Source organism: Choloepus didactylus, chromosome 3 (genome assembly GCF_015220235.1).
Source record: "Choloepus didactylus isolate mChoDid1 chromosome 3, mChoDid1.pri, whole genome shotgun sequence".
In the NCBI taxonomy this organism is placed as follows: domain Eukaryota; kingdom Metazoa; phylum Chordata; class Mammalia; order Pilosa; family Megalonychidae; genus Choloepus; species Choloepus didactylus.
In genome coordinates this window covers 106,178,469-106,194,654 of record NC_051309.1, presented here as the reverse complement: position 1 = coordinate 106,194,654, position 16,186 = coordinate 106,178,469, and the positions used below count along the sequence as shown (strand labels likewise).

The 16,186-nt window shown below is 42.8% G+C and overlaps 1 protein-coding gene across 1 annotated transcript in view; it reads left to right on the top strand.

The window, feature by feature from the left end:
* Window positions 1-3,302: 3,302 nt before the first annotated feature.
* The window catches only part of STPG2 (sperm tail PG-rich repeat containing 2), a 537,907-nt gene continuing 525,023 nt past the window's right edge, over window positions 3,303-16,186 (top strand). The window contains 2 exon segments of the mRNA XM_037831459.1: window positions 3,303-3,347; window positions 3,349-3,412. Coding sequence (XP_037687387.1) covers window positions 3,303-3,347; window positions 3,349-3,412 — 109 coding nt within the window.

Here is a 16,186-nt window from a genome sequence, read left to right as displayed (position 1 = left end):
TTAAACTCTAATAAGTGGAGAACTCTATGATTCTTGGTTCTATTTGCAAAAACCTGGCTCCCTTAATTCCCAAACTTTCCCTCTCTGTCTCTTTGTCTAACACTCTTTAACTGGCTAACAAACTATCAGCAAATGTGAAAATCCTTAGGACATGAATTAATTACAGTAAATGTGGCTCATTTATTTTTAAAGGCATGGCTATTAATGTTTGGTTGTTCCATAATATTCAAAAGAATTGGTTCATTCTAATCCACTTTAAAGTATTAAGCTGATCTCAAAAGCAATATTGTTTGGCCAATATTTTGTTATATATTTTATATTCCTTCAATAATTAATACAGTAAACATAAAACACTCTTCAAAATGTGCTATGCTAGGTGTGGTGGGAAATTAAAACATGACACTCTCTAGAATTTAGCATTCATAGATGAGAAGTGGAGGTAGGGCAATTTCAGGCAAAGGTAAAACCTTGAACAGAAGCACAGAGATGGAAACTTCAAGTTTGTTTGATCAATATGTCAATTGTGTAAATGGGAGCAGTGGAATATTTAAGAATGGAAAGTTGATTGGCTTTTACGAAGTTTCCAAGCCAAATTTATTCAGTAAGGAATAGGAGATTTCTGAGTAGGAAGGTGATACTCTAAAAATCATTATTAGGGAGATTAATCTAACTGTACTGTGTGTGATAAATTACATCAGAGAGATTGGAAGAAGGAATGCCTATTGAAATATTATTAGAATAGACTAAATCATTATGGTTGAGAGCATCAACAAAATAATGACAGTAAAAATGGGGTGAGGGAGTGTATTTCAGAAATCACGGAGGTGGAAACAATAGAACTTGGCAGCTGCTTGGAGTGGGAGTGAAGGGAGTACAAGGAGTACAAGAGGTTTCAGGTCTCATGTCTGGGAGGATAATGCTCTTATGCACAGAAATAGGAAGTTATGAGGAGGAGCAGGATTTACAGAGCAAAAAATATATTAAGACTTGGGAACATATAATTGAAGTGTTGGTGGAACATGTATTTGTGTGTTAAGCAGACACTTGGACATGCAGGACTGGAGAGCAATGTATTCAAAGGAAGTACATGAGTTATGAAAATGGATAAAAATTATCAAAGGAGAAAGAGAGAAAGTAATGGGAGAAGAAATAATAGAGAAGTTGACAAAAGAAAACACTTAAGAGGTCTGTGAATGAGCTAGGATAGACTCTCTGATGAACTCCTTTTGTCTAAACTAGATTAGCATCAATGGCCAAAATTCAAATGACAAAGATAAAGGCTGCTTTATTATTTCCACCCCCAATCTCAAACTGAAAACCATCCAAAGAAAGGCTAAATCCAGGCCACTGCAGACATGAAGAGGCAGTGGGAGGGTGTGAGAGTTTGCAACAGTAATCACAGCAAAGATGGCCTAGACCTCAATTTGCACTCTGGGTTTATACCTTTGTTTGGATAATTAAGGGCAAATGATGTCTTTAAGGAATTTCTAATAAGAAGCCAATTTATGAGCACCACTGGATCATCCTCCAAAGCATATATATTTCCTTCCTTTTACTATTGTGACACTTTTCTGCCTAATATGTCATAAAATCTAATAGTAAATTTATTATAGATCTTTTCAATGGGTATCTGTAGCAGCTTGGGAAAATAAGGTTTGAATAACATTGAAAGAACTATGAGGGTTTCTGCCAAAATGCAAGAATTAAAGGAGGCAGAAAGGATCACTGATCAGTATCTAGATTCTAAATAGGAAGAGACGGCTTCCAAAGCCCTGCAATATTTGTTTTCTTACTGTTTTATACTTCTTTCTCTTTACCTCTTATTCTGCATTATACATGCATTAGATAGAGAATGCTTGAGAGCAGGAACTTTCATGTATATAGTCCCTAGAACTCAGCAGGGTACTGGACCTATGGTATACACCAGTGCCTGAGTGAATAAATTATTCAGCTAGCTATTAAGTAGGAAGATACTATCTGTATTATAGATACATCCTTGAGGAGCATATAGCTTCCTATACAGAGTGTGCTAAAATATGTGGCACAGTTAGATTACAGTAAAAGATGCACAGAATTGAGTATCAAACCGTGTACTTCAGAGTATAAACAGTATAATAATTTGGAGCAGGGAACAATCAAAGTACTGCAGCTCATTTAGGGGAAAGGCATGGTCAAGGTAGGATTTTTCTAAGCCTCTAAGGATGGGTAGAATCTGGTTAGGATTGTTGCTGGAAAAAGTCTGACCCAACTCTGAGGGTGTATTCTGACATATAGACTCCTCAAGACCTGTGCAAAAGCCATGTTCCTTTGGCCTAAGGTTAAGAGACTCATTGGTTTAGTGGGTGGCCCGAGCTTTCTCAATGCTTTCGTTTTGTTTTACAAATTGTGATGAATCGGCGTTGCCGTTGGTTACCTGTCAGACTTTTGACAACAGAAGCAGCTTACAGTCATCTGCATCAGCCGGTGAGCTTTTCCTCTCCTCCCGGTTCCCGGTTTCTTATCCCTGCCCGCAACCTGAGTTCCTTTTAGCACAGTTTGGATTATTCACGGGATAAATTTAGAGGTGCTTCCCCTCTGAACGTGGGAGTGTAGCTCTAGTAAGAGCGAGGGGTCGAGATTACCAACCCAGGCTCTGCTTTGCGCCACTCCTTTTCTTTCATAGTTTTTAATGAGTGCTTCCCAATCGCCCTGACTTGTAAGGAAATCAATACAGGTCAAGTTAGCTCCAACCCTTCTAACACCTTTCATAGGGCTTTTCTGCACAGTGAAAAGACCCAAGACATAAACCAATAAGTGCCACGAGGGGAACTCCAAAACTCGACCCGCCCTCCCCGGGGCACGGGAGAAACCAGCAGAACAAGTTGATGAAGCTCGCTGCTCGTGCGCATGCTCCCGGGCTCGCGCGGGGAAAGAGCTTCAAACATCTTCAAAGAGTGCCGACCCGCCTCCTCCCTCAGGCTTCCGGGGTGGAGAGAAATGGGCGGAACCAGGGCCGGAAGCGCAGGGGCGGGCATTTACCCCATTATCTTTCTTTGTAGGGGTGGTTCTGTTTGGTGGCACCCTTCTCCAATTTTCCATCTAGGGGCTAGAAATTCAACTGGGGGGAGTCCGACACCAATGAGCGGGTGGGTAGATAACTCCTACCCTAGATCATTTACGGAAAGGCTGTCCTAGACTTCCTCAGACTGGTGTCTGCTTCCTTTTCTCCACAGCATTTCCTCTAGCCGCCTTGTTTTATTTTAGTGTTATATTATTTGTTTGTTTGTTTTAAAATACCGTTTCGGGTCCCTCACTAGGTCATTATGTATGATCGGGCTCCCCGCTTGCTCAGATTGGCTGAGGGTGGCAAGCACTGAGGCCCATGTGGGTCCTGGGTCCTACCAGGTACCCTTCCTGAAGCAGCAGGTTACAGGTAAGATGGAAGGAAAGCCAAGCTTTTTCCTGTAATAGACACCTCACCTTCATCCTGCTCCGCTTTTGTTGCACCCGTGAGTTAAACATAACGCGAACTTCCATTTATAATAGTACCACTTTTTAAGTTTAACAAAACATGAAGCCGGCAGACGAGAACTGGTAGAATCATTTGTCCCAAATCACAAGGCTAGTGAGCATATGACCAGGACTTGATTCTACAGTGGTTTCTACATCCCACTTTGAATTTTACAGGCTAGATGTAGGATTTTGATTTCCTGGCTCTGTTGACAGTGCTCCAACCGTGTACATACTTTCTTACTTCTTGCTGTCTCTTCTTGATAATTCTGTCTGCCTCACGTATCTTCCCTAACATTAACCAGAAATATTTACCAACACGGAACTTTTATATTTCTATTTTACATTATCATTTAAAGATCGTCTTATTTATTTTTTTCAGCTGCGTGTTTGCTGTCAGACCATATCCACTGCGCTTTGTGATATTCGCTTTGGACTGCGCTTGTGCGAGTCCCTTTGATCCACATTCTGTAAAGAAAAGCTTCCGGGTGGAGTGGACATGGATAATTTAAATATTTGCTCTTCTCTTTTGTTTGCAGTTAGTGATTTAGGTCAAACATTTAATAAATACTTTCAATTTGCTTTTTACTTTTTTTTGTATTCTGATTATTTTCTGGAGCATCATACAGTCCAAATGATTTTTAACGTGCATTTTCCCCTAAATCTACACTATGTATTTTAAAACAAATATTAGGTTTCTTTGTGTGGGGTACAAATTTGTCATCTGTCAGTTGTTTAATCTTGAATTTTACTGCTTTTTACCATCTGATATCAATATTCTTGTAGCTTATATCTGTCTGTCTTTATTTTAATGATGTTGAAGACAAAGCTGTTATCAGCATTAACTCCCAAAGAACCTACTGACCACCACTGACTACTGAAAATGCTTACATCTATGATACTTTTCAATCCTCATTTTATTTTGACATAACTGATCACTTCCTCCTTAAAAGCAGTTCTTCCCGTGGTATCTGTAAAATCATCATTTTCACCTGCTTCTTTTTCCCACTGTTGTGGGAAACAGTGCCTGACATGTGCTTGACATGTGCTTGGGACCTAATAAACATTTGTTAAATGCTGAATCATGGAATTACTTTTTCACTGTCCAAACAATCCTTCATAGTCTTTAAAGACTTGTATGTGTCTAAACACCTTTTTTTTTTGAATTAGAGAAGTTGTAGGTTTACAGAAAGAAAATCATGCAGAAAATAGAGTTCCCATATACCTGCCCTCATTTTTAACATTGTTGATGTGTTTGTTACAATTAATGAGAGAATATTATTGTAATTGTACTATTAACTACAGTCCATAATTTACATTAGGTTCCAATGTGTTGTTCAGTTCTATGATTGTGTGTTTTAAAAAATGTTTTTGTTTTAACACCACCACCTAAAATTTACCCTTTTAACCACATTCAGGTGTGTAATTCAGTGGTGTTAATTACATTCACAATGTTGTGTAACCATCACCACTATACATTACCAAAATTTTTCCATTACTCCCAATAGAAGCTCTGCATTAATTAAGCAATAACTCCCCATTCCCTGCCCCAACTCCGGCCCCTGGTAACCTGGGTTCTAGTTTTTGGCTCTATGAGTTTGCTTATTCTAATTATTTCATGTCAGTAAGATCAGACAATATATGTCCTTTTGTGTCTGGCTTAATTTACTCAAAATGATATCGTCAAGATTCATCCATGTTGTTGCATGTATTAGGATTTCATTCTTTTTTTATGACTGAATAATATTCTATTCTATGTACATACCACATTTTGTTTATCCAGTCATCTGTTGATGGGCAGTTTGGTTGCTGCCATCTTTTGGCAGTTGTGAATAATGCCTCTATGAACATTAGTGTGCAAATGTCTGTTCAAGTCCCTGCTTTCAATCTTTTGGGTAAAAGCCTAGAAGTGGGATTGCTGAGTCATATAATAATTCTATACTTAACTTTCTGAGGAACTGCCAAACTGTCATCCACAGCAGCTGCACCATTTTACATCACCACCAACAATGAATGAGTGTTCCTATTACTACACATCCTCTCCAACATTTGTCCAAACATCTTTTAAATATTTATATGCTGTACTTTACATTCTTTGCTTGTTGCTCTTCTTGTGTACCTTCTTCAAATCCAGGGCTTCAACTACTACTCATTTTCTGAATCTGATGATTTACAGAAGAGACTCTTTAGAAGTATGGTGTTTTATATGTCTAGGATGAGGTTTCTCCTGACCTTAAGGCCTTGAATATTGCCAATTACTATTTTGGACATCTCTATCTGGGTGTTCTCTGGTATCCTAAATTCCAGGTGTCTGAACTCATCATCTTTCCTGCCAATACTGGCTCCTCTTCTAAAATTCCCTGTCTCAGTCAGTAACTTCAAGCTTTGAAATTAATCTAGACTGCTTCATCTTTTCTGCCTGCCCACCTTCCCTCCTCCCTTCATTGGTCATTAAGACTTATTGATTCTGTTTTCTCAGTATCTTTCAAATTGGTCGCTTTTCTCAATTTCACTTCCCTTGACTTAGTTCAAGCTCTCATTATTTCTTATATTTTATATTTCTTAGTGTTGTTACACTATTGAGTAATTCAACTTCAAAAGACCTTCCTGAGGGTCTGCTTCTTAGGGCTACTCCTAGTACCAACTATTTCAGTCTAAGATCTCCACAGGGCAGAAACTGAAACAAAAGCTTATGTGCTACTACTTTATTGGGGGAATATAATTCCAGGTAGGAGGAAAGAGAGACATGAGTGGCAGGATAGGAGGGTCAACATAAAAACCTGTTATTAAGCTGCCCATTGCCAAGTGCTACTGATTGCTTGATTTCATGGGGGTGTCCTCTGAAAAGTGGTATAAACTGTGACTCAGGACAGTCCCATGTTGAGAGAGGACGGTGAAACAATTTATGGTCATTGATCAAAGGTTTGCCCCATTCTACCTAATTCTGGGTTGCATATGCATTGGGTTCTTGCAGTGTTCCACATGTTGGCATCGGTAGGGAAGTCTCCAGAAGCTAGATGTGCATGGAATGGACTGAGTCGAGGTGCTGTCAGTTGGATTTATGTGAATTCAGTATGAATCTCTGCAGATGGAACTTGACACTGGAACAACCACTACTGGCACAAGAGACATGTGACACAAATTTTTAGGACACACAAGCAGATACCACACACTGGCTGGCTTAACAATAGGAATTTATTCTCTCCTGGTTTTGAAGGCTAGAAGTCCAAAATCAAGATGTCTTTTCCCAGAGTTGGTAGTGTTCTGGTGATGGCAGTTTTCTGTCACATGCCACTCACTCTCCTCTCTGATTCTGGCTTTTTCCTGACTGACTTCTTCTCAGTTTCTTCTTTTTATAAGTTTCCTGATCATAAAGATTAAGAACCATTCTTATTTTGTTAGAGTCATACCTTTAATAACGTCTTCAAAAGTCCTATTAATAAATGGGTTCATACTCAAAGAAAATAGATTAAGATTTGAACATGTCTTTTGTGGGGACATGATTCAATCCACAACAGCATGTGATACTGAAAGGATCTGAAGTGATATGATGTCTGATGTACTTGTTAAACATTTTTTAAACTTTTTATTTTGAAATAATTTTGAACTTACAAAACAGTTGGAAAAATAATACACAATTCATGCAGAGAATGTTAATACATTTCTATACCCTGAGATACCCAGATGCAACAATTTTAATATTTTGCTACTTTTGAGTATTATTCTATCTTATCTATCTGTGTCTATCTGTCTGTCTAAACATTTGAGAGCAGGCTGCACACATATGCCTTGAACACGTAATCCTTCCGTGTACGTTTACTACAAACAGAGATAATCATTTATGTAAATACTTTAAGTGCAGTTGTCAAGTTCAAAAAATTTAATATCGATATAAAGCCCACGTCCTCTATTCCAGTTTTTTCCTTATGTCCCAATAATGTCCCTTTTTAAAAAATTCAGTTTTCTTGAGATATGTTCACATACCTTACAGTCATCCATGGTGTACAATCAACTGTTCACAGTAACATCATATAGTTGTACATTCATCACCCCAATCTATTTTTGACCGATAATGTCCTTTTGAGCCTTTTCTACTCCATTCTTAGATCCCATCCAGTATCAGGTATTACATTTATTTGTCATTATTTCTTTAGATTCTCTCGTTTTTATTAGTTGTGGAAATATATATACAACAAAAATCATCACATCCTAATCCCTCTCAAGCGTACTATTCAATCAGGTTAATCACATTCACAATGTTACAATACACCCACCAGCCTCCATTATTATAGCTTTTTCTTTAACGTCAGAGAAAAACATTTTATGCGTTTGCCTTTTAGATCTTATAAGAATAAAAAAGTGGTGTTAGAAATAAAAAATACAACAGTACTGGTATTTCTGTTTACCCATGTCATTATCCTTACTATGTCTTTATCTTTATCTTTGTTTCTTTATATGGCTTCAGTCAGTTGCCTAGTGTCCTTTCCTTTCAACCTGCAGAACTTCCTTTTACATTTCTTGTAGGGCCAGTCTAGTGGTGATGGAAGTCCCTCAGCTTTTGTTTATCTGGAAATATCTTAGTTTCTCCCTCTTTTTTTTTTTTTTTTTTTTTAATAAATAAAAGAAAGTTCTAATTTATTTAAAGAATTTTGGCATCTACAGTGCTCCTTGAAATAAGCCTACCCTAGTTTGCTAGATTGCTAGGACAAATACTACACAGAGTTGGCTTAAACAGCATGCATTTGTTAGTTCATGGTTTCAGAGGCTAGAATTCCAAAATCAATGTGTTAGCAGGGTCATGCTTTCTTCTGAAGTCTATTGATTTCTGGCAATGGCGTTCTGCATTCCTTAGGATTCCTTGGCTTGCATGACTGCCTCCTGTCACATGGTGATCTCTCTCCTCTTGTGTCTCCTTGACTTCTGGCTTCTGGATCTTCCCTCTGCTTTCTCTGAGCTTCTACCTTCTGGTTTCTTCTCTTTATGAGGCCTCCAGTAATGTGGATTAAGACCCACCCTAATTCAGTTGGTGAGACTTAACTAATAAAAACATCTCCCATATCTACCCCCTTTTTTAAAGACTGTTTTGTTAGATAGAGAAATCTTGGTTGGCAATTTTTTGCCTTTTCCACTTTTAATGTCTTCCCACTGCCTTCTTGCCTCCGTGGTTTCCAATGAGAAACTGGCAGTTAATCTTATTGAGGCTCCCTTGTATGTAATTTTGGGGCTTTTAGAATTTTCTCTGTATGTTTAGCACTTGACAATTTGATTGTAACATGGTGTGATGTGAGTCTATTTGAGTTTTTCCTGTTTGGAGTTTGTTGGGTATCTTGGATGTGTATACTAATGTCTTTTGTTAAATTTGGGAAATTTTCAGGCATTATTTCTTTGAATATCCTCTGCCACTTTTTCTCTACTCCTTCTGGGATGCCTATAATGCATATGTTGGTATGCTTGATGGTATCGCACAGGTTCCTCAGGCTCTGTTCAATTTTTTTTTCTTTATTAGAGCAGTTGTGGGTTTACAGAACAGTCATGTATAAAATTCAGGATTCCACCTATATATATCACCCTATTATTAACACCTTACATTGGTGTAGAACATTGGATTCAATCGATGAAAGCACATTTTTGTAATTGTACTGTTAACTATAGTCCATGTTTTAATTTAGGGTTCACTGTGTAGTGCAGTTTCATGGATTTTAAAAAATTTTTTTATTCTGTGAATATATATAACCTAACAGTTCCCCTTTTAACCACATTCGGACATGTATCTTAGTGCTGTTAATTATGTTCACAATGTTGTACTACCATCACCATCATCCATTACCAAAACATTTCCATCTTTCCAAATAGTAACCCTGTACACTTTAAGGCTTAACTTCCCATTCCTGATCCCCAACCCGTCTCCTGGTGTACCAGTTTGTATATATTTTGTCCCCTAGAAAAAGCCATATTCTTAAAGGCAGTCTTGTGGGGGCAGACATATTAGTTTTGATTAAGTTGGAGACTTTGGATTAGTTTGTTTCCATGGAGATGTGACCCGCCCAACTGTAGGTGATAGCTCTAATTAGATAATTTCCATTGAGGGGTGGCCCCACCCATTCAGCATGGGCCTTGATTAGTTCACTGGAGCCCTGTAAAAGCTCAGACAGAAGGAGCTCACAGCTACTGCAGCTGAGAGACACATTTTAAAGATAGCCGTTAGAAGCTGACACTGACATTTTGGAAAATGCAATTTTTTTTTTTATCTTCATTTTATTGAGATATATTCACATACCACACAGTCACAGAAAACAAATCGTACATTTGATTGTTCACAGTACCATTACATAGTTGTACATTCATCACCTAAATCAATCCCTGACACCTTTATTAACACACACACACAAATAACAAGAATAATAATTGAAGTGAAAAAGAGCAATTGAAGTAAAAAAGAACACTGGGTACCTTTGTCTGTTTGTTTGTTTGTTTCCTTCCCCTATTTTTCTACTCATCCATCCATGCGGTCGCAGTTGATTCGTCGGGGGGGGGGGGGTGGCGGCCGGTTGCTAAATCCTAGGCTCTCAGGATTGCTTGGAGGGTACCGGCGGTGGGGGCTCTTTCCCGGAGGTGAGGGCGAGGCGGGGGACTTGGCCAGGTCCCCGGCGGGGTGGCGTGCAAAGTATGGAGGGCGGCGAGAAAGGAACAGGCGGGACACGTTTCTTTTTAGGGTGAAGAAACCAAGAGAGTTTATTAGGGGAGAGTACAAGCTTATATCGGGCGTTTAGAGGGCGGGGTAGCTGTAGAGGTTAAAGGCTTGGATTGGTTCTGAGAGGGCGCGGAGGTTGATTGAAAAGGGGCGAGAGTTGCTCCGGTAACGGTGTCTGGCAACAATGTATGCGCACTGGTGGTAATGGGAGTTGCACTGGCAACGGGGAGTGTCCGGGCAAGATAAGGGGGTGGGGAAAAGGCGGTTCCCTCCGGCAAGCCTCCCCTAACAGTGGTATTTTGGGTGAGGAAATGGGGCCTGCCTCCGGCCTCACTTTCCCAGGCCCGGGGGGCTGCGGAGGGCACTGTCGCCCGTGCCCACCACCCTCCCCAGGGGCTGATCAGGTCCCCCAGCCCAGGCCCGCCAAGTTGAAGCACGTAATCAGTGTCCCGCATTTCCCCCTTCTTTTCTAATTAAAGGAAGAAGCTTACCGGAGAGGCCCGCTAAGGGATGAGGAAAGGGGGAGGCCGGGGAGGGGAAAAGGGGTTGACGGTGGCTCAGCGAGGCTGGAGCTCGGCGTTGGTGTGGCGCCCGGGCGCTCGACAGGGGCCTTGCTGCTTGCGGGATGGACGAGGGTGGGGGGGTTTAAGGTTGGAGGTTCAGAGAAGCTGGAGCTCGAGGTTGGTGCGATGTTCAGGCGATCGAGAAGGGCCTCGCGGTCGGCGGGTTGACCGGTGGCGGTGAGGTCGCGGAGGGTTGGTTGTCATCTCGGAGTAGGGAGCGTCAGAGGTGGCAAGTCGCTGGTACTGGACTTGCACGAACGAGGAGAAAATAGCATCCGTTTGTTTCCTTACAAGCTGGACAATTCTTTCGAGCGCAGGTTTCTTCGACTCTGGAGACAAAGGTGGCGAAAGGCTTACTCGGCTCCTGGAAGAGCTTGGTGAATTTATTAGGCCGACAGGCAGAGCAGTTGGCAAACGCTCGTAAGGCGATTCCCCAAAGGATAGGCCAAAAGGTGGCGGGTGCATTAATATAAGCAGATGCATTTATAAATGCTCCCGTGCCTAAGTAGGCTTTGGGGTGATGATAGACTTCAGTGGCTGCGTCTTGCTCGCTTTGCTTAGCTGCTTCCGCCTGGAAGTGAGCACGCCAATTAACAAACTGGCCGGGGTTAAGAATGGAACGGGCAAGCGAGGCCCAGTCTTGGGGGATGCAAAAGTCCATGCCGAGATCCTGCAGTATTTGGGAAGCGTATGGGCTACCTAACCCGTCCTCCTTGACGGCTCTGCGAAGCTGCTTGATAGTATCAGAGTCAATGGGATACCAGTCATACGGTTTCTGTGGTGTGGGGGTAAGGTTAAGAGGAAAGCAGCGAAAAGCACGAGAGAAAGGAGGACGCGCTTGCAGAGGGCTTGGCGCGGGAGTGGGGGTAGGGGGAGCGTTGCCCCAAGGGTTGCCTTGAGGTGTAGAAGGCAGCCAGGGGTTGTTAGTCGGCAGGGTGGGAGGAGCGGCGGCAGCTGCCGGTAGCGGCTCCGAGGGGGAGCTTGACGGAGGGGGAGGCGGAAGTGGGAGGCCCCAAGCGTCGCAAGACGGCGGCGCGGTGGGAGTGGCTAAGGCATAAGATGGTGGACTAGCTCCGCCCTGTGAAAGGGCGGGGTAAAGCGCTTGCGGTTTCTGGCCCAGCTTAGGGCTGACATCATCGCCGGAGCACTTCCTCCCCTCGATGGAAGAAGAAGGAGGAGGAGGAAGTTCGCCATCTTGGCGAGGCTCAGTGTTATTTTGTTTTTTTGGGAGTCACTTCGAGCGCGTTGTTAATCTGCTCGACTAAGGACTCTGTGTCCGAATCGTGGTCTACATTAGTATCGCTGTCTGAATCTGTTGACTGGGTTGATAGGGCCTCCTTGGATTTAATGGGGCCTCGATCAGGGGGGAGGGAGCCTTGAAGGCAGGAGCGGACGGTTATTAAGGTGGGGAGCAAGCCGGGAGGGAAGCGCTTGCTCTCATGTTCCATGGCGTTGGTGACCCGATCAATAAGGCGATCATAAGTAACAGGGTCCCAAAGATGGCAAGTGGTGAGCCATGGGTTAAAGGGCAGCAGGAGGTCCCAGTATACTTGCAGCTGCCGGACAGATACCTTACAGCGATGTGTGTCTAGGAGACCAGCCAGAGCATGAACTTGGGGTGCTTGGCGTGCAGATAGACGATTACCCATAGCGGAGTGAGAAAAGAAAAAAGGGGGGTTGATTATTGAGTAAAGAAAATGAGGTAAACCGAGGAAACGGCGAGAATAGAAGGCAGGAGCCTCTAGTAGCGAGAGCAGTTTGGGGGGGGCGGCCGCAAAGAGGCACACCGCGCGAAACAAAGAAACAAAGACACAAAGGACCACAGCAAAGTAATGGAGGGGAAGAGGGAAAGCTACTGGAGGAAGAGTGTTAGGAGGAATGGGGGGACATAGGAAGAGAAGACGAAAGGTAGTCGGGGGTAAGAGTTAGGTTAACGCGGGAAAGGAAGAGCGGCCCGGGCGCGGAGCGGCGTGGGAGAGGCGGCTCCGGACGTGGAGCGGCGAGGGAGAGGCGGCTCCGCGGGGCGGCGAGGGAGAGGCGGCCCTTACTTTGCAGGCGAGGAGAAGGGGAGCTGCAGAGGCGTCCGGGCGAGCGGGTGGTTTTACTGGACCGCTGCGTGGAGAGGACTTTTAATTCCAGGGGCCCCACGTTGGGCGCCAGTTGCGGTCGCAGTTGATTCGTCGGGGGGGGTGGCGGCCGGTTGCTAAATCCTAGGCTCTCAGGATTGCTTGGAGGGTACCGGCGGCGGGGGCTCTTTCCCGGAGGCGAGGGCGAGGCGGGGGACTTGGCCAGGTCCCCGGCGGGGTGGCGTGCAAAGTATGGAGGGCGGCGAGAAAGGAACAGGCGGGACACGTTTCTTTTTAGGGTGAAGAAACCAAGAGAGTTTATTAGGGGAGAGTACAAGCTTATATCGGGCGTTTAGAGGGCGGGGTAGCTGTAGAGGTTAAAGGCTTGGATTGGTTCTGAGAGGGCGCGGAGGTTGATTGAAAAGGGGCGAGAGTTGCTCCGGTAACGGTGTCTGGCAACAATGTATGCGCACTGGTGGTAATGGGAGTTGCACTGGCAACGGGGAGTGTCCGGGCAAGGTAAGGGGGTGGGGAAAAGGCGGTTCCCTCCGGCAAGCCTCCCCTAACAGTGGTATTTTGGGTGAGGAAATGGGGCCTGCCTCCGGCCTCACTTTCCCAGGCCCGGGGGGCTGCGGCGGGCGCTGTCGCCCGTGCCCACCACCCTCCCCAGGGGCTGATCAGGTCCCCCAGCCCAGGCCCGCCAAGTTGAAGCACGTAATCAGTGTCCCGCACATCCATAAACTAGACAAAGGGGAGTGTGGTCCTTATGGCTTTCCCAATCCCATTGTCACCCCTCATAAGCTACATTTTTATACAATTGTCTTCGAGATTCATGGGTTCTGGGTTGTAGTTTGATAGTTTCAGGTATCTACCACCGGCTACCCCAATTCTTTAGAACCTAAAAAGGGTTGTCTAAATTGTGCATAAGAGTGCCCACCAGAGTGACCTCTTGGCTCCTTTTGGAATCTCTCTGCCACTGAAGCTTATTTCATTTCCTTTCACATCCCCCTTTTGGTCAAGAAGATGTTCTCCATCCCACTATGCCAGGTCTGCATTCCTCCTCGGGAGTCATATTCCATGTTGCCAGGGAGATTCACTCCCCTGGGTATCTGATCCCATGTAGGGGGGAGGGCAGTGATTTCACCTTTCAAGTTGGCTTAGCTAGAGAGAGAGGGCCACATCTGAGCAACAAAGAGGCATTCGGGAGGAGGCTCTTAGGCACAACCATAGGGAGGCCTAGCCTCTCCTTTGGAGCAACCGTCTTCCCAAGAGTAAAACCTATGGTAGAAAGCTCAACCCATCAAACCACCAGTCGCCTGTGTCTGTGGTCATGTTAGCAACCATCGAGGTGGGGTAGGCCAATACCCCTGCATTCTCCACAGGCTCCTCAGAGAGGCTCTACATATTTTTTTCCTTGTTTTTTTTTTTTTTTTTAAGTTTTTTTTTTTTTTAAATCAACTGTATGAAAAAAAAATTAAAAAAAAAAACAACATACAATAAAAGAACATTTCAAAGAGACCATAACAAGGGAGTAAGAAAAAGACAACTAACCTAAGATAACTGCTTTACTTCCAACATGTTCCTACTTTACCTCAAGAAAGTTACCTAATATAGCAACATTTCTGTGAACTTGTTCCTACTATATCCATCAGAAATTAACAGACCATAGTCATTTCCTGGGCATCCCCAGAATGTTAAATAGCTTATCTGTTCTTCTTGGATTATTGTTCCCCCTTCCTTAATTGCTCTCTATTGCTAGTTCCCCTACATTCTACATTATAAACCATTTGTTTTACATTTTTCAAAGTTTACATTAGTGGTAGCATATAATATTTCTCTTTTTGTGCCTGGCTTATTTCGCTCAGCATTATGTCTTCAAGGTTCATCCATGTTGTCATATGTTTCACGAGATTGTTCCTTCTTACTGCCGCGTAGTATTCCATCGTGTGTATATACCACCTTTTATTTATCCACTCATCTGTTGAAGGACATTTGGGTTGTTTCCATCTCTTGGCAATTGTGAATAATGCTGCTATGAACATTGGCGTGCAGATATCTGTTCATGTCACTGCTCTCCGATCTTCCAGGGATATACCGAGAAGTGCAATCGCTGGATCGAATGGTAACTCTATATCTAGTTTTCTAAGGAACTGCCAGACTGACTTCCAGAGTGGCTGAACCATTATACAGTCCCACCAACAATGAATAAGAGTTCCAATTTCTCCACATCCCCTCCAACATTTGTAGTTTCCTGTTTGTTTAATGGCAGCCATTCTAATCGGTGTTAGATGGTATCTCATTGTGGTCTTAATTTGCCTGTCTCTAATAGCTAGTGAAGCTGAACATTTTTTCATGTGTTTCTTGGCCATTTGTATTTCCTCTTCAGAGAACTGTCTTTTCATATCTTTTGCCCATTTTATAATTGGGCTGTCTGTACTACTGTCATTGAGTTGTAGGATTTCTTTATATATGCAAGATATCAGTCTTTTGTCAGTTACATGGTTTCCAAAAATTTTTTCCCATTGAGTTGGCTGCCTCTTTACCTTTTTGAGAAATTCCTTTGAGGTGCAAAAACTTCTAAGCTTGAGGAGTTCCCATTTCTCTATTTTTTCTTTTGTTGCTTGTGCTTTGGGTGTAAAGTCTAGGAAGTGTCCGCCTAATACAAGGTCTTGAAGATGTTTTCCTACATTACCTTCTAGGAGTTTTATGGTACTTTCTTTTATCTTGAGATCTTTCATCCACTTTGAGTTAATCTTTGTGTAGGGTGTGAGGTAGGGGTCCTCTTTCATTCTTTTGGATATGGATATCCAACTCTCCCAGCCCCATTTGTTGAAAAGACCATTATGACTCAGTTCAGTGACTTTGGGGGCCTTATCAAAGATCAGTCGGCCATAGATCTGGGGGTCTATCTCTGAATTCTCAATTCAATTCCATTGATCTATATGTCGATCTTTGTGCCAGTACCATGCTGTTTTGACAACTGTGGCTTTATAATAAGCTTCAAAGTCAGGGAGTGTAAGTCCTCCCACTTTGTTTTTCATTTTTAGAGTGTCTTTAGCAATCTGAGGCATCTTCCCTTTCCAAATAAATTTGATAACTAGCTTTTCCAAGTCTGCAAAGTAGGTTGTTGGAAGTTTGATTGGGATTGCATTGAATCTGTAGATGAGTTTGGGTAGAATTGACATCTTAATGACATTTAGCCTTCCTATCCATGAACATGGAATATTTTTCCATCTTTTAAGGTCCCCTTCTATTTCTTTTAGTAGAGTTATGTAGTTTTCTTTGTATAGGTCTTTTACATCTTTGGTTAAGTTTATTTCTAGGTACTTGATTTTTTTAGTTGCTATTGAAAATGGTATCTTTTTCTTGAGTGTCTC